General features: G+C 37.1%; 1 protein-coding gene across 3 annotated transcripts in view; it reads right to left on the reverse strand.

Annotated features, from left to right (window-relative positions):
• TOX (thymocyte selection associated high mobility group box) overlaps window positions 1-22565 on the reverse strand; it is a 217831-nt gene that overhangs the window by 194453 nt on the left and 813 nt on the right. For 2 of the 3 annotated variants that reach the window (XM_077185864.1, XM_054633553.2), the window contains exon 1: window positions 21617-22035. The exons of the other annotated variant lie outside the window; for it this stretch is intronic. In XM_077185864.1, coding sequence (XP_077041979.1) covers window positions 21617-21760 — 144 coding nt within the window. In that variant the 5' untranslated portion in view covers window positions 21761-22035. Of the gene's footprint in view, window positions 1-21616; window positions 22036-22565 lie in introns of those variants that run through there. 3 annotated transcript variants of the gene reach the window in all.

Below are 22565 nucleotides of genomic sequence, written 5' to 3' on the forward strand. Positions count from 1 at the left end.
AAGTTGATACAATCAACACTTCCCAAAGTATTGCTAGGGGGAGTAACACACTGAGAAGGAAACCATTCTCACAACACTCTGCCTCCTTTCTCCCACCATCTCCCATCTGCTAGGAAAGTATTTGAGGGCTCTGACCCCAGATCTTCTCTAATAACAGTCCCTCCAGTCATTTTATGCTCGTTTGCAGCCAAAGAGTCTCCTGAGTGTTTTAGTCCTGTAATCCATCTCCAAGGACTCCTATCCTTCTAGTTTGAATGACCACAGAAATGCCCCAGACTGCACCTTCTCCCTTCACTTGTGCACACCATCGCTCCTTCTGGAAGCCAAGTTGTGGTCGGGATAAATGTACACCACAGGTGACTGTTTTTTTTAACTGTATGAGCAATGTATTAAAGTCATCCCAGGCAGAGGGGGAAGAGATTGGCATCACACACCTCAGGGAGTTAAGCTGCATGTGTGGGTCACCAAGTAGGGAAATATACTGGCACATTGCATTCCAGTGCTCCATCTTTGAAGAAGCAGACTCTCTAGGGTCGGGGAAAACCCTGTGACTCTTGCTGGTCACCTCATCTTACTTCAAGTTATTTACAGCCCAAATGTCTCAATGTGTCATGGGGCTGGAGGGGAAGATATGAGAGGAGAAGCATCTCCCTTACTTTGTATAGCAGTACACTTGAATTCTGATGCATTCACTCAAAGTCTGAAAGAGTCTTGCCTAATTTTCAAACCACAAAAAATGCAAAGATCCATCAGTAAGTATCACAGGAACATAAAAATCCTTAATTCCACAAAATTGTTCTGAAAGATTAGTGTGAATCACTTTATCCTTAAAACTGAGAAAACATTGTGGTTTTAAATACTCAGTATTATCATCCAAGCAAATTGGCCCAGGTCAAATGAGCAAATCTAAAAAATGAGATCACTAAATTTTCTCAGCTTGATAGCTTAGTAATAAATAATGTGCTTCTATTCAATCTGTACATTAAGTCTTTTATGTGGCCTTAAGGCACAGTCTTATGGCCATGGCCATTACAGGGTAGCCATAGAAACTGACACATTTATTTCTTGGATTAGTGTGCCATTGAAAATATTAATATAATGCAGTAAATGGGGATTTGATCTAATCTACTGATGCTAGGCTGAAGTTACTAAAAGGTTGTATGCTCTTCCAGTGGAAGAAGGATTATATTTGTGGAGTACAGCTATGTTTTGGTTACAAACACCATTTAAACAACCTATCACATTTCACATACTCCACTGATTCAAAAAGGTTATATCAAACATGTAGGTATATCCACCATTAAGGTACTGGTTTAATATCATAAACCTTTCTTCTAAAGCAGAAGTGTCAAAAGTGGAAGTCATAAAGGAAGAGAAAACATAGATGCTCTGCATATTGTGTAAGCAGGGCAACTGAAACAGCATCTCACCCTGCAAATATGCAGGGCTGTACTCCATGGATACGCTGTTAGCAGCAAAGCCTATACCCACAATACTATCAACATTTTAATAGCATTCCATTATTACTTTCACATTAAAAAAATGTAGGGAAAATATTTTTTAAAATCTTAATTCTCGGTTTTCTTAATTTGTAGGTCCCTATCAGGTCTCCATAAATATTAGGGTTCCCATTTCAGTTTCTTGTAATGTTTCATAGTATTCAAATTCTGACTACCCTTTACACTGCAGTATACTACATAAATTCAGAAGATATATTCTGACAGATGAAGCATTGTTGAAAAGCTAAGTACAGCACTTTGTCCTTGAAATGTTAACATGTAATGCCATAAAGTATTCAAATAATAATTTACTCAATCTTTCAGGGTAATTAATTAAAACGGTTTAGGTGTTAGAGAAAATCACCTTGAGCTTATAAAATTGGAATGCCTCCTCTTTTCTTCTCTGCATGCAAGCTGTTCCAATGGACTTACCACATGCTTTCCCAGTTATGGTTTTTGATTTCAGCAGATAATAAATAGCCAGGATCTAATTTTGCCATGTCAAAACCGATTATGTTTCACAAGAAAAGGTGGAGTGCTCACCTACCAGATGAAGGTGAAACATAAAACCACTTTTATTTATGTGAAGTGTCCAAATTCAACTCAACCTGGCACTAGGTACTAGGAGTATGTAGACTTTAACTGTCATATGAATTTATGCATCCCTGGAAAATGTCAAATATAAACATAAATTTAATCAAGGAATGGAAACCTTTATTATCAAAGAAATAAACACAGTTTTTGACAACTAATGTAAATTTTCTTAATCCATTTTTCACTTATTTTTCAGAAGGTCAAAGAAAAGAACAAGAAACACTGAACAGAGACTTGGCTGATGAAAATATTTCAAGCAAGTCCCAGTCCAATTATTAATGCTGATGTTCCAAAAGGAATTTGTGCTCTTTAGCAACAGCATTGCATTCACATGTGAGAGTTCCTTTTCCCATTCATTACAATGGGATAAAACAGAAGGCTTACAACAACAGATAAACAAGCACTCTGTATTATTCTGTAGTTTTCCTCAGTTGAGTAGTCTTTGGACAGCATTTTAATGGCTGAAAAAAACCCTGCACATGATGAATAAGGATGCCATTCTCAATTAACATGGACAAAGGATCATAGCCATATTTGGCAAATGAGGTAGCTGTGGTGTAAGAAAAGCAGGAGTATTCACAGACATTGCCACATACATCACTGTCCGCAAATCAAAACAAGTTAATGACATTTTTGTACATCTGCCCAACTACATGACTACACATTAGTCTGGCAAGTACTTATTAGACCCAAATTAAATAGCACAATGATTATAGTTCATATTTACTAAATATAGTGTTATTAATTTATACAGCACTAAATATGGATACTACCAGCATATAAATAAATGATGAGTATTGAACCAAAACGGCCAAAGTTACAAAATATATTATCTTCATTAGATACGTCTCAGTACTATGAATCCCACTATACACACAGTGTCCAGTAAAATACATATACTACTGTGGAGGAACTGTTATCCATTCTCCACAACAAATGCACTGACAACACACTCAATCCCAACAGCTCCCCTCTCAGTCAGCTTCCACATCGTGCACTGCTACAAATAAAATCACCAACACAGAAGTAGCAGCATCCATGGAACAGATGGTGAACTCATTGGTGAACAGTGGGGCAAAAGCCCCACAGTTCAATCCATATCCAGTAAAGAATGGGATGTTACAACAAGGAACCTCAGCCAAGGAAGACCAGTAGCACACACCAGAAATCCCAGGTGTTTAACATTAGAAAAATCTTTGCTACACATAGATGCCTTCAATATGGAATTTATGTACTATTGGTTATGCACAAGCTTAGCATACCATGCATAAACTTCACCATCTTTTTAATAAGATGTTACATTAATTTTAGATGCTTGGCAGTCACAAACTAAGGCACACTGGCAAGCCAGATGAACAAAGAAAAGAATACTTTGAGGAAACAAATGTTACCTATCTCTACTGCTAAGCCATCCATGCCAGTTTTATGGAGGATTCCTATCCCAAAGCTTTGCCTGTACTTAAGCTTTAGAAAACAGACCTTTGGCACAATCACACCTAAGTCTCTATTTAAATATTAACGTAACGCCAAGGCAGTTTTTTGAAAATTATGTGAAGATTGAGAAAACTGATATCTCATTTCTTTAACCCAGAATTCTTGTTCATCAGTTGTTAACAACCTGGATTCTGAACAATATCACTGCTAAACTTGCATATTTCTTTCTATCATATCATTACTTATTTGCCGAAATTTGTGCAATGTAGAACTTGGCCACATTTTATTTCTGTTTCATAAAAGATTTGGCTTTTATCTAATTTTTTTCTTTTAAAGATCTCACTTTTCACTTTTATGGGATCAGTTTTCCAACAATTGAGCTTATCAGCTACATCTACACTGCTAGTAATTCAAAACCTTGGCATATTTATTGATTCCAAAAACCTATTACATGATATCGCTTACATCCCTGTATTAGATTAGACTGAGTTATTGGGGGAACTAACAAAAGATTACTCAGAACTCAGCAGAGAGCTTATACAGATGTCATCTTACCTGACATCTAAACTATTTGCTCTTGCACCTTTATTTTTAAGTGTTGCACACACAGAACAAGTTTTGCACAAAACAAGTATCTGAGGCAGCTTTACCTCAATTTTTTTATTCCACCATTAAAAACCCCAACTATAAGAGATAGGTTGTAGGTATAAAACATTTATCCTCTTCTTTCAGAGAATATTGATGAACAACTACAGAAAGTTGTATCGATGAGTAAGATGTATTATGACTGAACATCATCCAAGTTCAATTTAAACCTGAGCTATATACTACCCCTGAATATAGTATGTATAAGATATTTATATATGAGTATAAATTATGCACTTCTTTGGACAAAAAAATGCCAATAAGTTTAAAACATGAATATGTTAATTAGATTTAAATTCATCCATTATAGAAAATATTTTGACAAGTATTCTAAGAATAGTGTTTTTAAAACAGTTCAATGCATTAAATATATGCAAATTTTGACAGTCAAAAATGCATACTGCATATCTGAGATACTATCATTCTTCACAATCATTGCAGCCTCTAGCTAGATACAGACTTTTCATGACAGACAGAAACACTTCCTTCTGTGTATCTCATATTCTCAGATTTCTACTTCAAAATGATTCCTGAAACACTTTTAAAGCCAGACTTAGAACTACTGCAAACTAGAATGGTTGCTATACACTCCAGTTAGCCAAGCCTGCCAACGCTGAACCATATTCAATCTCACTTTTTAAGTAGAACTGCTTGTCATTGGAATCACATCCACGGGTGAATTTTAGGATGTTTCATTCTTGAATTATCTGCACTAATAGCGCATATATAGGTTCTTTTCAAAATATGCCTAATATGCCTAAGGTACACATATACATGGGATTTGCACACAGAAACACATGAGCACCCATATGAATTTGAAGCATATCCTCCGTTTTGAAAAATCCCCATATAACTTTAGGGTGCAGTCTCAGAACTGGCTCTAATCCACTTTAAATTGCAACTAAATGTGAATTCTACCCCTTTTTGCTTGGTACTCTTCCTGCAGACACATGACAAACCAGAGCAGATCACCAGTTACAACAAGAACTTAGTATGAAAGAGCAGAAAGCTGTAATGTCCATTTGCTTTCAAAGCAGTGTCGTTCCATAAAGGCATCCTGTGTGGGCATGGAAGTATCTGCATGGAATGCTACTCTACAACAGGCAGAGTAGCATAAATTCACATCACCCAGCACTCAACCACACCCACAGTCTGCTGTAGATCACAGCAACAAAACTGTAACACAGAACAAGGTCAAGAAAGAGATCAAAGGAACAGTGAACAAATTCCCTGTATCAGGAAAATACACTGATTCTTTAATTTCATGTATCTACTTATGCAAGGATTTTGAATTTTGAAATGGGGATTTAAAGGAAACATTAAAAGCAAATTTTTACAAGTAGTAACAGTTGGTCTTCGAGATGTCCCAGGCAGGTAGCAGCCTGAATCACACTGTGAGAGCCTCACAGCTTAGCGTGAGTTACAAGTTTCTGAAAGATCCGGTGAGAACATGTGGATGGAAAGATGTGTAATTATTTTACAACAAAAACAAGATTTCTGGCATGAGTTTTCCTCAGCTACTGAAGTTAAGAGCAAGTTCCCTTACAACTACCAATACTTTTTATCCTACTTACCAGGAAAAGGACCTGGAGAGAGTCCTACAGGGACTACTGCAGATAAGCAGCAGGTTTGTGGGTTTGTGCATTTGCTTCCTACCCCAGATGCACAGCTTGTGTGGGCTTCTGTCTTACTAATGAAATTCCCTTTGAATTGACCCACTACACAGGGAAAATACAACTAACATTATTTTTTGAGGAAAGACCAATTCAAATGAACTTCAGTCACAGTTTTGCAACTGCAGGAGGGCCAGATAAAATGTGATCTTGTAAGTGTGATAGCTAATACTGGGTTAATGTACTTAAAGGAAAAACAATCCTCAGTAGAAAATTAATTTAATGTTCTCAGTAAGATTTCTTTAGGGTCAGTAAGTATAAAATGCAATAATCTTGACAATTAACCCCAGGTGTATCATTTTGTTAATAGAAGAAATGTGCAGGATAGATAAACCACTAAATTTTATGTAATGTTTTATGCAGGGGAAAAAGGGTTCCTAAGACAGGGCTATATAGCCCACCAGAGGCCAAATTACAGTCCTTGAAGAATGCAAAACTCCTCTGGACATCAGTAGCATTTTTCCTAGGGTAGAAGCTGCAAGGCCAAGCCAGTCACTGAAATACTCTGATACCACAAGGCTCTAAAAGCCAAAGCAGTGATAATGGCAGAGGAGCTGTTATTTCTGTACCATAAAAAGAAATTTTCCAGAGATGTTATTACATTTAAATGTATTCTGATATTGCATTCTGCTTCTCCATCTCAGACACTGTTCTATCTGAACAAGACGGACATAACATAGAGCACAGTATTTTCTATTAAATATAGTTATAAGGGAAGAATAACAACCTTGGAATGACTCACTTGCAGGACCAATTCATAGGTTACACTGAGTATGAAAGGCAATTTCAGTGTAGTGGTGGAAAAAAAGGAGTTTTATAACAGAGGTGATGCAAACTAATTTGGAGACTCAGATACACAGAGAACTAATTTGGAGACTTGGATACACGGAGAAGTACACAATGTACTATAAACACTTCAAGGGAGGAAAGAATGGGGACTTTTCCAAATACAGTGGTATCTGCAAAAATAAAGTCCAATTCTGTTCAGTAACAAAATCATTAAAAAGGATGAAACATATTAAAAATTCGACACTAAAAAGGCAGGAGCTTTGTACTTGTGCTGCACTGAGTCTAAACACAAGATACTAAGAATGGGGAGCTGTATTAAGGGCAGGACTGGTGACAGACGCTGGCAGTCCTATACAAGTGGTGCACACAGAATGTAATGAGATATTCACGAGTGTATTTCAGCCCATATAACAAAGCACCAAGAGGGTAAAGTTTTTCACATGGTGGCATTACTTCCTAGGATAATGGGGAAAAAATGGTAAGAAAATACAAGATTTGTTTAATTCTTTCGCAAACATCTTGTCACAGTTCTGTATCCTATATGATACAAATCTTTGTCAGGACAAATATAATGAAGTTTATCTTGTAAAATCTAATGCTACAGACTAAGCACTACTTCTGTGTAAAAGCAGTATCTTCTACAAAGGAACTGTACCATAGAAATTGATGCTCATGAAATGTTAATATAATCTAAAACCACAAAGCAAGGAAATTCTTTAAGTTAAGAGTTAAAATGAAACTTCATCCTTAGCCCACCCAAAAGTGTTTAGATATAGCAGGGTTTGCCAAAAAGTAATAATCCTATATACAAAATATTTTGCCATCACTAGAAATTTCAAACTAAATATGGAATTCCAGCTCTAATTCTTACCTTTCTCTTCTCTACTTTTATGGGTATAAACAAGACCTTTCAAGTCCTTCAGCACTTGTGTGGTTAATAATCTTAGGCTAATTCTTTTTAACCATTTCTGTGTAGCAGAATTTTTTTGCCAGTTTCTCAGCTAAACAGTCAACCCCAAGAAAAGGGAAAACCAAAATCCAAATAGTATAATAATTTTTATGGAGTACTGTGGAGTGGCCCTGAAGGAAAAAGAATTCACATATCTGAGCGGTCTGCTTCTTGTACTTCAAACTCATCCAAATTATTTTTTTAAAGGGCTAGAGGCATAAGTTATTGAACCACCAGATAAGGACTGAAATAAGATGTTGAGGAAGAAAAAGGTTCTCATCCAAGTTATGAGATAACAAATTACAATGTGGAGAAGAGTGATTTTTTTCAGAAATGGAGGAGGAAGGGGTGTGGGGAATGGGACAGGAGATGACATAGCATCTCATAGTGTTTCTCTAGTTCTACTCCACAATTAAATTTGTGTTGAAGAATCTCTACATCCATTTTTGGAGACTGCTCTTTCTGCTCTTTCTCTCACCATGATCCATTTTTGGTTATACTACTTTTCCCCATTTCTCTTATGAGATCTCATCTATATAATGGCCAAAAAAAGGATTTCCTTATTTTTTGGATTGTACCTTCTTAAAAGAAAGTTCCAGGTAGGAAATGGTAAATCAGTCTCGGTTGCAGGAGGTCAGGACTTTCTACAGAACATGAGTGAGGAAAGTAGCAGATGAATGCAGCAGTGGAATAGCTAATATGACATTTCATGGACTAAGACAAAAAGCACTTCCCAAAGAAACTCCTACAGCATGGGGAGTTTATCCCATGAGCCAGCAAACATTGCCTAGAGTCATGCAAGTTCACAGAAAAAGAAATACCTATACCACAAATACTTCTGCAAACCCACATGCACATGACTTTTAACATCATCAAGCACTACTTCAGCTGATTTGTCCTGATCCTAATAGCCCTGTTGTCATTTAAATCTGAATTTGGCTGTTTTCCTTAAAGCAGACATGTTGTCACACCAGATCTGTGAACCTGAGATTTTTGATTCATCCCAAAGAACTAAGAGTGAAAATTAGTCTGTCTGGGGCACACTCCACACACCTCTTCTCCACTGTCAGTACAGGTACTTCAGGACCCTCTGGTGATGTCCCTACTCATCTAAGAGTCAGCTGGTCAGTTTTTCCTGGAGATAGTTTAGGTGTCCATACTGGTGGAAATGGTATCCAGGTTTAACCAGTCAGAAAGTCTTCTTTCTACAGAAGATCTCCATATTTTATTCTTTTCTAGTATAAATTCCTAAGTGTCCAAGTGACAGATATGCTATAGTTGCAATTCACCTGTCTTTTCAAAGTTCAGCCTCTCTGTAGGGTGAATACTCAAAACATAAAGGGAGAAAGGAGGGTCCTGGCAGAACAGAAACTGGTATTCAGTAAGGTGAAATACAAACGTATTCTTGAGCCAGCATGAAGGACCACAGATACAGCTCTTTTGCTTACATGAGTTCCTGAAACACTCAGTGCTCCCTTTCTCTGCTCTCCTCTCCCACACTTGACTGAACACTCACTACCAGTGTGTGTGAAAAGCTCATGTTTCCTCAAAACATTTCATCCTTGCCCAAGATAGTAGGACCTGAAGATTATGACACTCCCCAATTCAGAATATTCTGTGATTTTTTTTTTTTTTTTTTAACTACTGATCTTTGTACAGGTGCATTACAAGCTCAGTAGTAATAAGGAAAGATTCTGATGAGTGGAAAATGGTAGAAAATTAACTTCCAGGCCTGGTACATCAATGTGCCCTGTTGCTTCAGAATATGCTTACACCTCTACAAAGAGCTTCCAGCATTGCTAGAATCCAAGAGAACCATGTAGGAAGCAGCAGGTTAAGGGCTCTGTAATAAACTTGTTCCTAGAAAGTCTGCAGTCATCTCTCTAGCCAAAGCCTTCTAAACTCCTCCTAAATCCAGAACTATTTTACTTTGCAGTAAATATTAACATTTAAATTTTGAATTTCTGAAAAGAGTTAATAAAACCACAGCCAAGTTTGAGAATGCTACCTTAGTATTTCCACTGTAGTGTTCTGTTTGAGAAAGTCCTCTGTCTGAGAAAGCATTCTTAAAAGGGCAATGGATTCTGCTGAGTAACATATTTTTCCTTCTCAAAAATATTTTTCTCTGAGCTTTTATTATTATATACATGGACTCTTCTCTATCTCCAAAAAAAAAAAGTTATAGGATGAGCCCTAATGATTTTCAAGCTAAATCCCCTGGTTTTACTAGAATTGAAATAATTTATACAAATTTAGAAAGTTTAGTATAAGCATATATTTAACAGATACCTCTTTAATTATTTCCATAAGCATAGTAACTATATATATGATAATAAATACATGCACAATAGGCTTTCTCTTACTTACAATTGTAGGTTTAACTATGTACATATGACTGCAATTTTGGTCACAGTATCTGTACTTAGAGTTGGAGAATTTTTTGCCTTAAGGAAATTCAACCAGCTCCATTATCTGCAGGACATCTTTTGAATTCAGGAGAAGAAAAGATACTGAGATAGAGAAGTGCCTTTTGTTCAGAGATAAAGTTTAGAAAAAAGTAAGGCCTTAACTTATGCTTGAGTTCCTCATCCCAAAATGGGGGCATTGTGACATAATAATAACACAGGTACTCTCATGCTCAATCCAAAACCCATAGAATGTAATGCATGAGTCATGACAGCCTGCACAAAAGTATCAGAAAGAAAGGATTGGTAAGAGACAGCCCAAGATCTTCCTAGCCACACCAAGACTTGGTCCTCACTTCATTCACCATGACAAAATTCTCTCTGCTACTAAAATGGAATTAACTCTGCAGCAGAAAAATCTGTGTGGTAATGCTGAAAAGACTCAGACACTCCTAAGAGACAATAGGAATGAATGACATGGGCATGATCAAATGAATCAGCAAAACACACAAAAAATTTCTTCTGAAACAATATTATTTGGGCTAGAAAGTCATGTGATCAAAATGTAAAAATGCAAATTTGAGGCTGCCTGAAAGTTTTACTCTGGTGCAATTTGCAACTGCATTAATGATAAAGTTGTAATGGATGATCATTCATCCCACACCCTCTGTTTTGCTCAGATTCCTGCCAATGATAACATACTAAAGAGCAAAATCAAGATGTCCTTAAATCTGCCATTCCCAGCATTAAAATGCCTGACTTTGTAACCTAACAAAGTCCTCAAAAATGAAGTCCTGATGACATCAATGTTGCAATTTTTTAACTTTATTTCAAGGGCTACTATGGTGATTTACAAAAATGGCTCTGGTATTTAATGTTACAAAATCTAAGTCGATTCTTTCCTCAATATTGATTAAAAAAAATTTTAAATTCTTCATTTCATACAGGATTAAAGTTTCAAAATCTGGAATTTTCTCTTGACTCTTGTGGACCTGGTGCTCTATTTTTTACTCACAAATCTTGACAACCTATAGCAGTGTCAGATTCAGGTAGATCCAACCATACATCAATGTCATATATTAAGTTAGAAGTGATCTGCTTCATTAGAAATAAAGTAAATCTCACTGATTTTCTTCTAAAGGTGTTCACTTATTTTAAGCACTCTTGCAGATTTACTGATGTTCAAGATGCAGTTGGGTGAGATACACTTTAATCCAGCAGAGGAGAAAATAGCTCTATAAAGGTGCCAGCGTGTTGTCAGACCATTTGATGTGCCTTCAACAAGTGGTGAGCATCCTTTCTTCCTACACTTTTTACACAAATATAACCTGAAAGTCAGAGTTGGCCTTACACAAAAGGTGAAAGAGCAAAATTTGCTTTTCATTCAAAACAAACCAGGAGAAAAGAGGAAAGAAACTTTGTTACTAAGTAACAATTCCTTCCCAGGGGTCCTCACAGAAAAATGCAACTGTCATCCTCCTTTAGATTTTCATGTCCCTGTACTTGAACAAAACACAAACTCAGCTAAAAGTTCCTCACAACTGTCTTGTAGCTGTGCTTTCAGTTGCTGATGCTTTGTGAGCTTTAAAAAGAATACAACCAATACTGTGGTTTTTGATGCAAAATGAAACCTGGAATCTAATTTAAGATATTGACATATAATTATTATTCATAATAACAAATATTTGGCTTTGATATTTTTATGTTCTTGGTTATGGAAAATAATGAGGTCTGTTTAGCAGAGTTATTTTCTAGTGATGTATCATTTACTGTTCTTAAGGAAAAATTATTAAAGTTGCATTACAGTTGATATCAGAACTTGGTTTTAGTATCAGACTTAAAACTGAGATCCTTCAGTTATAAATAAATCTCCCCCTAAATTAACAGTGTTGCCCCAAAAAGTGTGCATCAAATACACTATAAAGAAGAAACCCCACTAGCTCTCAATAGAAATGAAAACTCCCATAATTTCCCCTTGTCTCTATAAGGGGACAAGACTCAAGGGCAGCCTGCCTCAGTAAATTTTTCCACTCACTTTGCTTCTCTTTTTTTAAAACTGATTTTGCTCAAAGTACTCTTGAAAACTAAAAAAAAAAAAAAAAAAAAAAAAAGAAGAAGAAGAAGAGAGAAAAAGATAAAGTCACTTCTAGCAGTCTTTGGTCAGTGCAGACTTGATATGAATTTACATCATCAAAACACCTCTTAATTGTGTTAAAAATTTATTGCACACATTTTTCTTCCAAATTCACAGGAACCTTTTGCTTTACAGTGCCTTCTTCACTTGTATGCCCGTTTTCTCTCTCATTGGAAAATATATCAATTGCTTATTAAAAAAAGAAATGTTTTGGCATGGCTGACCTGTAGAGATACACAGCTAAGCAGAGTCAGTGAATCCACTCACTCTGATATGCACACATGATATGCAATTAAAATCTCCATTCACATTCCTACAGGGTTGTCAATCAAGAGAAAAGCCTTTTTGACAACATCCAGTGAAGCGTACCAACTAACTGCTGAACAGGAACTTAAACAGTAACAGCTTTTGTTACTAGCAAGAACGGATTTTACCAAGATTGGGCTCGGTTTCTAAAGAAATAATTATGTTAAAATTTTGGGGGCTTTTCATTAAAAATTAAAATGTGTCACAAAGCTATTGTGTGTGAAGCTATCATATTATGTAATACATGAGGGTTATCAGATATATGTGAAAAAAAAACCCTCTCTAACCCTTCTTGGCTGTAGGAAACAATTTATCCTTTCATATTTAGAACAATGAACAATGATTACAAGCTGGTTTTTAGTGAGAAGAGAACATTATTCTAATTGCATGTTGTCTATTTGGTAGGCATCGAATATCTTTTATAACATGACATTATAAGCTGCCCAGACACAAAACTAACACTGAAAAAGGTCTGCTACTGCCAAAAATGATACTGTGAACAATTTATTACTGATACACTGGAAAATAATTATAGGTATTTGGAACTCCGTGAAAATATCCTACCTTTCAATTTACAGAGAAAAACAGAGGAAAAGTCTTTGATAAATATTGAAGATGATAACATTTACTTTCTAATACCCAGTCACGTAACACAGAAGTTGTAAGAGCATTAGAGTACTTTCAAATCCACTCTGTAAAGGTAAAACCAGTAAAAATACATTGATCGTCAATAATCTGATGTTTGTGTTTTGAGCACTAACCTTGAATTACAGTTTTCAAACATGCTAATATTATTAAATATTGAAATATTTGCCCTCTTGCTTATCACACTCCATAACTGAAGAGAGAGCAGATGCATCCTGACTATTAACAGTCATGACAAATTGCCTTACTAATGAATGTTACACACTGAAAGTGCCATAACTGATTAAACTACAATTTCCCACTACCAGATAGAGAGAGACTTGGGAACTCCAGCAGTGGACAACTCTGATGTTCTGCCAGCAGGCCTTCAGGGCACAGTGTGGTATTTAGAAAAACACACTGTAAATTCCATATGAATATATTCTAAAAGACTATGTGTATACAACAGGTTTTAAAGAACATTAGATGAAACAGCTTAGGTTTGTAGCCAATGAGCCATGCAAAATGGATGTGTTTTAACAATTTTAGAATCATTACAAGGCTGCGTTAGAGAATATTTCTGTTGGGTTCCTCTGCCCCTCTCCCCACCTCCCCAAACACTGCTTGTGCTTTGCTTTCACATAAAATCTTTCTTTTGTCAGTCTCTTTGTCGGTGCAAAATTGGCAGTGGTTCAAATTCAAAGTACTCCTATTCATTTACTGACCATTAAACCAATGTCATTCTAGTTCACATCAGCCAGAGAGCTAAGCTCTAAAAAACATAAAAGGCTTGCTTCACCACTGACGAATAATGTGTACATTTTTACAGAGCTTAAACCTTAATGCTTTGCCTGAAACTAACAATACAGTATACCTTATCATTCCTTTTTCACAAGCAGGCAGCTGCTGAAACGCTTGCCACTTCAAAATATCAATTGCTTGCCAGAGTTGTCCTCAACACACCCTGTCAAACTCATGTATATTGTGCAATGAAAATGGTGCAGGACTGAAAGCTAGAAATTGTGTCAAATTCTGCTGTAATGGTATGATGTGCAAAGAACAATGTATGACAACCGTAGAGACTACAAACAATAGCAATGGAACCAAACACTACATATATCACAACTGTGCCTGTACATATTTTATTGTATGTATTATATATTTAAAGCATGACAAATGTGTCGCTGAGGCTATGTGCTACCCCAAAAAGAAACCCTTCAGCTAGTTAAGCTTTTTCATTGCTCTTGATGGAAACGTAGTAGTATTTTTCTGCACTCTAAACATTTGTTTGTAAATCACACAGCATAAGAAAAAAAAATCAGGTTTTCAAAATGAGTAACAGATAACAAAAGACAATACTACAAGATGAGAAAATGAGATTTTGTTCAATTAACACTTTTGCTTTTCTCTACAGACACAGAATCAGGCTACGTTAAAGAATATCTGAGGCTATACACGACAAATACAATATCACTACACCCATAAATTACAGTGTACCTAATTTTAATGTAGATAAGTGCTGGCCTATTGATTTGCATGTTTCCCTGGCAAAATGGAAATCCCATGTGAGTATGTTCTTTGTCTGTAGAAAATGCATTTTAAAAAACCTTTATGAATACAGCAATCTATGCTAAAAAGGAAAACATAGGTAACTAGTATAAAATTATGCATGGAACCAAGGGGAAGTAGTGCTCATGTACATACATGTATACATGCATATCTCTGTGCATGCATGTGTCAATGTCTGTTACACAGTCACATAGTTTTTTAGCACACAGAATTTCTACAAAGTGTCTTAAGTCATGAAAATTCAGCCTCTACACAGAATCTTAAATTAGCTGAAGAAAAAAAATGAAAACTGCCAAACTAAGTAACAAAGCAAGTTAATCATAAGGTGACCATGAAGTGTTAGTGTTCATGCTAGTCTTCAAAAAACAACACAAAGTTGTGATGAAAAGTGTTTAGGAGGAAAGATGAGTGCAGCAGCCCACAGCAGCATGTAGGTTGCAAAACCTGAGCACACAGTATTCCGTGAGGGTCATTAACTGATATAATCCTAACCAAAATGAATAGATACACCATTAAGGTGTTAATAAATATTTTGGAAAGAGAATGGGTGTTTTAGGTGCTCAGGGTTGCTGACCTTTGCTGTGTTTATTAGTGGGACAATGATGCATTATTAACACACAGCAGCTGTACCTGAACTGCTGCCATGAACATAATAGCCTTTTATAGCCATCAGGGGAGTGAGATAGGAGGCCTTTATTAACCACTACACATGATTAGCACATTATGTGAACTTTAGTAGGCAAATTATCTCTTATTGAAATATAATGTTGGTTATAACTAATTGTAAACATGATTTAAAAAACTTCTCAATGCAAAACTAAGAGTTTTACTGCCATTTAGCTAATAAGTGGCTAAGCCACTAAAAAAATAATTCTTCTTTTCCTTTGTTCAACCTGTAAAAACAACTGTGCCTCACAAAAACCTATTGCTCTATGATAAAAACACTGAAGTGACTGAATGACTTTCATATCTTGAATATTATTTTTCAGAACCATAAAAAAAGCACAGACATTTCCAATACAATTAAGAAAACTGCTGGTGAAGAAAAAAGAACTCACATTACATTTTCCTATAAAGACTACAAGGAGTTCCTAAAGAATCATTTTCAAGAGTTAACTTGAAAAAATAATGCCATGATTTACTTCAAAAAGCTTAGTTTTGGGTAAGATTATCCCATTAGCCTTCGCAACTGAACACAGCACTGAGAGTCCATTATGAGCAGTCTTTTATGCCCTAGCAGAAAGTCATTAACATAAAATAAATCATTAGCTTTGATATTAAGCCTCTACTATCTGCAGGTTTCTATGACTAATGTTCACAACTTTGTCTGCCAAACGATCAATTATATGTTTCTGAAAGGCTATCATCCCTTTTCACCATTATTTTTCCTTTTACTATTTATTATTACTTCAGATCGATGCAAACACGATGATCATAGGAGAAACAAATGTTTTCTCTTATTCATGAACACAAACCTACCCACTTTTGGCAACTGTGACCAGAACATGACTTCAAAGCCAATTACTTATAGTACAGGATAGAAATTATGCATTCCCAGAGTAAGTTCACTTCTTTCAAAGTCAGCAATATATGTAATGAAGCAGAAATCTACATGTGTGTATATACGTACAGAGTAGCACAGATACAACAGAAATTAACATGTTTACATAATCTTCTCTTCTAGCAGGAACTGTCTAGATAAATCTTTTACTTCACATTGCAGGCTTCATACTTCCTTTACTGACCCATTTCCGTAAGCACAGGTTATCACTGCCTGATTTCAGAGTTCTGAATTCTTGCATATAGAATAAGAACTGGAGTTCACTGCAGATTTTCTTAATATAACAAAAATACATACCAGCTACAGTAACTTCTATTTAACCTTTAAGACCATATAATCATCAACAACAATAGCAGGAGACAAAAGTACTACCACAGCAGCTCAATTTCCATGCTTAGACAGCAGAACCTTTGAAAAAACCAACTCGTGCCACTTTTGATTGGTAGAGAGTGGTTTAACAGTCAAGAATGTGAATGCTAAAACATTCTGACATTTCCACTAACCTGGATTTGTCAGATGCTCATGTAATTCAAGTATGTTTTGCAACTTAGAAGGCAGTGTGTTCCTTGGGAGGAAACCATTCAACAAGAGTCTGTAGCAAATCAAATAGCAGCCCAGTGAGAAATATAAATGAACAGCTCAAGAACAGTGTTAGCATATGTGCAATTGAAAGATAAGATATAAATATTATTAGAGCCATATGAAATTCAAATGCTAAAAATAATTTGCTGCAAACACAAGAAGCAAAACAAAACCACAGACATTACAAATGTGGGTTGCACCAAGATGCCTGCTGAAAAACAATTTTAAGTTTGAAGGTCTAAATCAAGAGCTAAACGTTTTATTTGCTGACTTACCAACTGAAAACTCATTGCTACCAATGAACAGAAATGGCAGCTACTCCATTAGAAGGGGAGACAAGAGTTCCTTACATGCACTCACCGCTTTGGAGGGGCAGACTTTGTTGCTGCTGCTACAGCTACATAATCTGTGCCTAACCATAGAATAAGGCAATGCTGCCATTTTTCAACTGAACACTGTAGGGAAAAGCATTACGATCAAGAAAATCTCATTTGGGCTGATGTGAATTCCATGCCTCAAAGTATTTTGGAAGCATTGCTATAATTAAGAGTCATTTGGCGAATCTGCTATAAACCATGTTTTGAAGCAGTTTATAACTCAACGCTTTTAATGAGAAATCATTCTTTGGGCAGAAAATTGGTATGTAGTTGCGTAGCTAAAACAGCAGAATAAACTATTTCAGTTGGAAGGGATCTACAACAATCACACAGTCCAACTGCAACAAAAAAACATTTAAATTTAGGTTACATTTAAAATAAGTATTTTATTGTATGAAATCCATGCTAGACATTCAAAGAGCATGTGTCCTCTTCAAAAAGATAAACAAAGCTGCCACTAATTGCCTCTGCTGTCAGTTCCAGAAGCCAAGGTCTGCACTGATCCAGAGACTACCCTCTCACCACGCAAAGTGGTGCTTTCAGGTCACTCTTGAACAGTGCTGAGAGTGAAGTCAAAGGAAGCTTTTTTACTTCCAACATCTAAGCTTTTTTATATCTACCATCAATAAAGGATTTAAATATCCAAGATTTTTAATCTAAATCCTACCATGATTAGGACAATTCTCTGCTAAAATATAAATTGTGTTTTACACACAGTCCGTTTTTCAAATGTTTCTGTACGTTTTTAGCAAGACAAGAAAGTCTTGATGATGTGGGAATCTGAGGGCCAGAGGGTGCTCAGTTCTTCACAGTAAAGTGTGATCATCCCCAACACACCCCGAACTCAACAGAAGCTGGAACTGCATAGTCCTTCACAGTATTGGCTTCTCAAAATCAGCTCCAGCTCCTCTTTGGTTTAATGTAAACACCAAAGGTACTGCATGTGCTGTAGTGTTTAGTTGATTCAGCATTCTTAATAATTTACTGGTTTCACTTCTCTTTCATAAGACCTCGTGATAGGCTGATTGAGGGTAATGCTGTAGAGATGAAACACATCGTTCTGGTATGAGAATAAAACATAATTCCTCTCCGGGTACTGATATTTGGCAGAAAGAAAAAAATAAATTACTGCAAATGCTTTGGTTTATAGAAATCTTTGAGAAAGATTTCTCAAAAGCACATACATAAATCATTTCCTATGTTCCACTAAAATTGGGACCACTTCTTTTCTGAAACACTGGAATTTAAGGAGGCACACTTGAGACTTGCCCACAATTCTGAAACTACATACTAAGATATGAAAGAAAAGACCATTTCCGTTCTTCATATGTGGTATTTTTGAAACTAAAAGACTTAACACTTGAAAATCAACAGTCAGCCCCAATGCAACTGTTTAATCTCTCCTTTATGAAACAATAACAAATTTCAAGTATGATTCTAAGACAGTAGAGGACAAGGTATTTTTTTTTAAGGGCGGGGGGGGGGGAAATATGTTCAGGATAAATAATACAAGCATAATCTAAATTGCTGTCAAAACAGTAACATAGTATTTCAGCTTTAGAGCTGTCCTTCAGAGAGCCTGCTCGCCACAACTCTGAGTTTGAGATAGAGACTGGACGGAAGCAAGCCCCTGGAAATAATGTACACTTTGTAAACAGCCATGGAACATTTTATTTAGAGTAGTCTCTATGATAGGGTTAAGTTTACACAATAAATTACTCCAAACGCTGAGTATAAATAAATGCACTTTTGCTCCATGGAATTCTGATTACAAGCAGGATTGTTACCTGCTTACAAAGCATTGTATTATATCTCCTTATCCACTTCTACCCAATGTCACTCTGCTTTTTTCATTTGAAAGGTTTTGCTTCCCTCTCCCTCCTTTCTCCTCTTTATTCCTCTTTTCAAAAACAACTACAGTCTATCATTTTACCTCTGCTGCCTGGCTGTATTTTTCCACTGTACTGACAACTATCAGTGAATACAAGAAAGATGAGTTGTAGGCTCCTGTATTTTTGAACAAGGTAGCAAATCACAGAAGAATCCAGTGCATAATTCTGCAAGGCTAACCATTGGGAGCAGTAAAGACCATTATTTTCTGCCTTCTGATGGCAGAGGTCAGCATCCCTGTCATTAGCTGTGTCAAACTACAATTATATAACTGCACTTTATGTGAGCAGATATCTGAAAACACTGTGAAGTTGCAAATATGAAAATTAAAATATACCTATCCTTCTTACAGTACTGATCAAAGTGGTCTTTGCAGGTGACACTTTAATAATAGAGAAAGCCACAAGACTGTTATTTACTTCTTTCTACTTAAATATTTAAACTTATCATCCGACTTCTTCCAGCAGCTTGAAATCACTGGCTGATCATATTCTATTCTAATCATCATATTCTATCAAATTAAGACACTTGGATTATCAAAGTTATTTCTTTTATATAATTCAACTCAATTACAGAATGTGACGTTTCCTAAAATAAACTTCAACTGAAAAGACTACTCACATTAGCCTGAACGTATCTGAACTGCAATTATGCTTCAAGTTTCAAGGGGTGAACAGTACAATCTCAACCCTAAATCTGTCCAGCATAAGAAGCTCCACTATGTTATTTCAAAGGCTGACCTATATACCAAAGCATACCGTCCATTCTGTCTGTTTGTATAAGAGATACCTCTCACAGTTGTCATAACCAACATTGTTTGCATTGTTTCTTCACTTTTCTCTCTCCATGGGTAATGCAAGAGAAACAAGGAAAAGCCTGCATAACAATATATGCAGAGCATAATGAGCTTTCACAGCAGATAAAGAAATATTAGGCTAAGATGCTTAAAATGCTATTTTAGGTTTATAAAATAAAGATCTAAGCAGTCTTCTGAAACAAAGCCTGCCAACTGAAAATGGTAAGATAAGAGGTGATTGTTTGACTCCACATTATTTTCCTCTGGCTACAGAAAAATGCACAGTCAATGCCTCCCATGCATGTGCCTGGGAACTCATATGCTACAAACAACCATCTGAATCAGGGAAAACAACTAGTACTAACAGAACAACTAGAAAACTTAAAAGCCTAAGTATTTGTGGAATACATTCTAAATTACCAGCAGCTCAAGCAGACTTCAAATGTAAACAATCAAAGTCTGGAAAATTTGTAAAAGGAAAAACACCACCGAAACCTAGATATGAAAAATAGGGTCAAATCCGCTAGTAAGTGCCAAAAGTAAGTCTTAACTAACTTTACAAGAAACAAGAACCCAGAGGATCTTGAATGAGTTCCCAATGAGTTTTGCAGGTAGATTCCTAAGGAAGACCACCATTCTGGCCCAGAACAAGGATCCATCACACTCCAGCCATCATCTCCTTTCCTGGGAGAGTTTAAAAGCAAACACTCAACCAAACATACTGAACAGAAAATTCTGCAGGCCTCCCACCCTTCCAACTCCCTAAATACACACAGCCTGAAAATGAGTGACAGAGCAATACTGTAACATGATGACATGTTTAGAACAAGTCAGATAAGTTTTCACAGCAATGTTAATCATGCTGGGCAAAGGGAGAGAGTGAAGGGGTGAAAAATGAAATGTTCACTAAATGTACACCTCCAAGGGGCCTGGCAAATCTACTCTGTCCATTTAATGTTATCAATGGTCAGTGGTAAAGACATTTGAGGAAGACACTTGTTCTGTACTCGATATCTTATATTGAAACATTCCTGGTAAGACTTTTCCAAGCATAAAACATATGTCTTATGACTGTGCACTTTTAAGCGCATTATCAGTTCAGGCAAAGTGAAATAGAAGAGTTGCAACTTGTCTACAGAATGAGTGTCTCATTTGCATTTGAAAAGAACAGTTTGCTCCCTCATACATGGCATGACTTGAAAGAAGCTTTAACCAGCTAGTAAAGAAATTCTGAAAACGACTTTCTAAATTAATTTATTCGATTTGGAGTGCAACACACCAAAAATTATTTAAGGAACTTAATTGGAAAATGATTTAATATATTAAAGTAATTCCTGATTTTCCAAAGCATTTAACTTTTAAATTAAATCTGGCCACTATCTCAAGAATGATGAGTGAAATGTGTATTCAAGTCATTACCTTCCTTCTGAAGCTTTAAATCATTGATAAGTTTAATAACGTTTGTCCAGTTTCACTGCCAAACAGGTCTTCAAACACTTTGGTTCTTATGGCATTAATATCAGCCCAAGCTTTTCACGTGGCAACATTTCACTGTTACAATTTACAATACTGACAATAGAGAAAATAACAGCAAACCACAGATGAAAAGTAGCAGTAGCCTCATGATTACTCAGAGTACTAAGAGAAAATTAATGAACACATAAATGCTCCTTTGCATTTGAACTCTTCATGCTGAACCAAGTTCACTCCTGGCACGAACTTCCAAAATATAGCGCACGTTTGCCAGATGCTGCAAAATAGTTACTTAAAACAACGCTAACAGTCATACCTCTGGGATCTCTCTTGAAATATCCTGGGGCATCCACCACAAAGGGCCCGATTTATCCCTGGATTCTATAACTCCATTGAGTATATGTGAAATGCAGCCAGGATGAATTTGGTCCTTTCTGTTGTGATTGGTAGATGCGACCATGTGGGAAACCTTTCCTGAAAACTGAGAGGGCTTCACCCGGGCGCCGCAGCCTCCGCGCCTCAGCACAAGCACACTCTATTTTGCTGTTTATCTCTGAATCGAGGCAGCTGCCCGGGATGAAAGGGACGGCTCGGAACGTCTCTCTGACACGTGAGACCGTCACGACAATAGCCGGGCGCGGGACCGGGCTGTCCGCCGGGATGGGCCGGGCCGGGCCGGGCCGGGCCGGGCCGGGCCGGGGGCCGCTCCTCCGCGGCAGAGCCCCGCCGGCCACCGCGCCCCGCCGCCGCCCTCCGCACCCGCGGCCGGCCCTGCGGAGCCTGCGCACGGCGGGGCTTGCGCTGCGAAAAGCCATCTGCTGCTGCTGCTGCTGCTGCTGCTGCTGCAGCCCGCCACGGGCTGCCACGGCGGGCTTCCAAACAAGAGCCCGAGCGCGCAGGTTTGAACACATCGCTCTCTCCCGGCTTGCTCCCCTTGGCCGGGCTGTGCTCTGGGTAACTCGCATTTTCCGATCATTTCCTACGGCCAACGTTTTATTCACATGCAAAGCCCATTCCGTAACAGCAAAGAAAGTGCAGTTCATACATAAAGCACCAGCTGGCTCAGGCTACAGCGGCAGTAACAATGAAGGAACCCCAGCCCCCTTCCTCGGCAGCAAAAGTCACGCAAAGTGCTCCGGGATCGCAGCACCAAACTCTCGGAACCGGACTCAGGATTAGGGGTATCCTCTGCGGTTCCTTCTTCCCCAAGGCTCGGGGACCTAAAACTTAGCTCTCCTCAGATACAGACACTATTTGCAGAGGTT

The sequence above is a fragment of the Agelaius phoeniceus genome, chromosome 1, assembly GCF_051311805.1.
Source record: "Agelaius phoeniceus isolate bAgePho1 chromosome 1, bAgePho1.hap1, whole genome shotgun sequence".
Classification (NCBI taxonomy): domain Eukaryota; kingdom Metazoa; phylum Chordata; class Aves; order Passeriformes; family Icteridae; genus Agelaius; species Agelaius phoeniceus.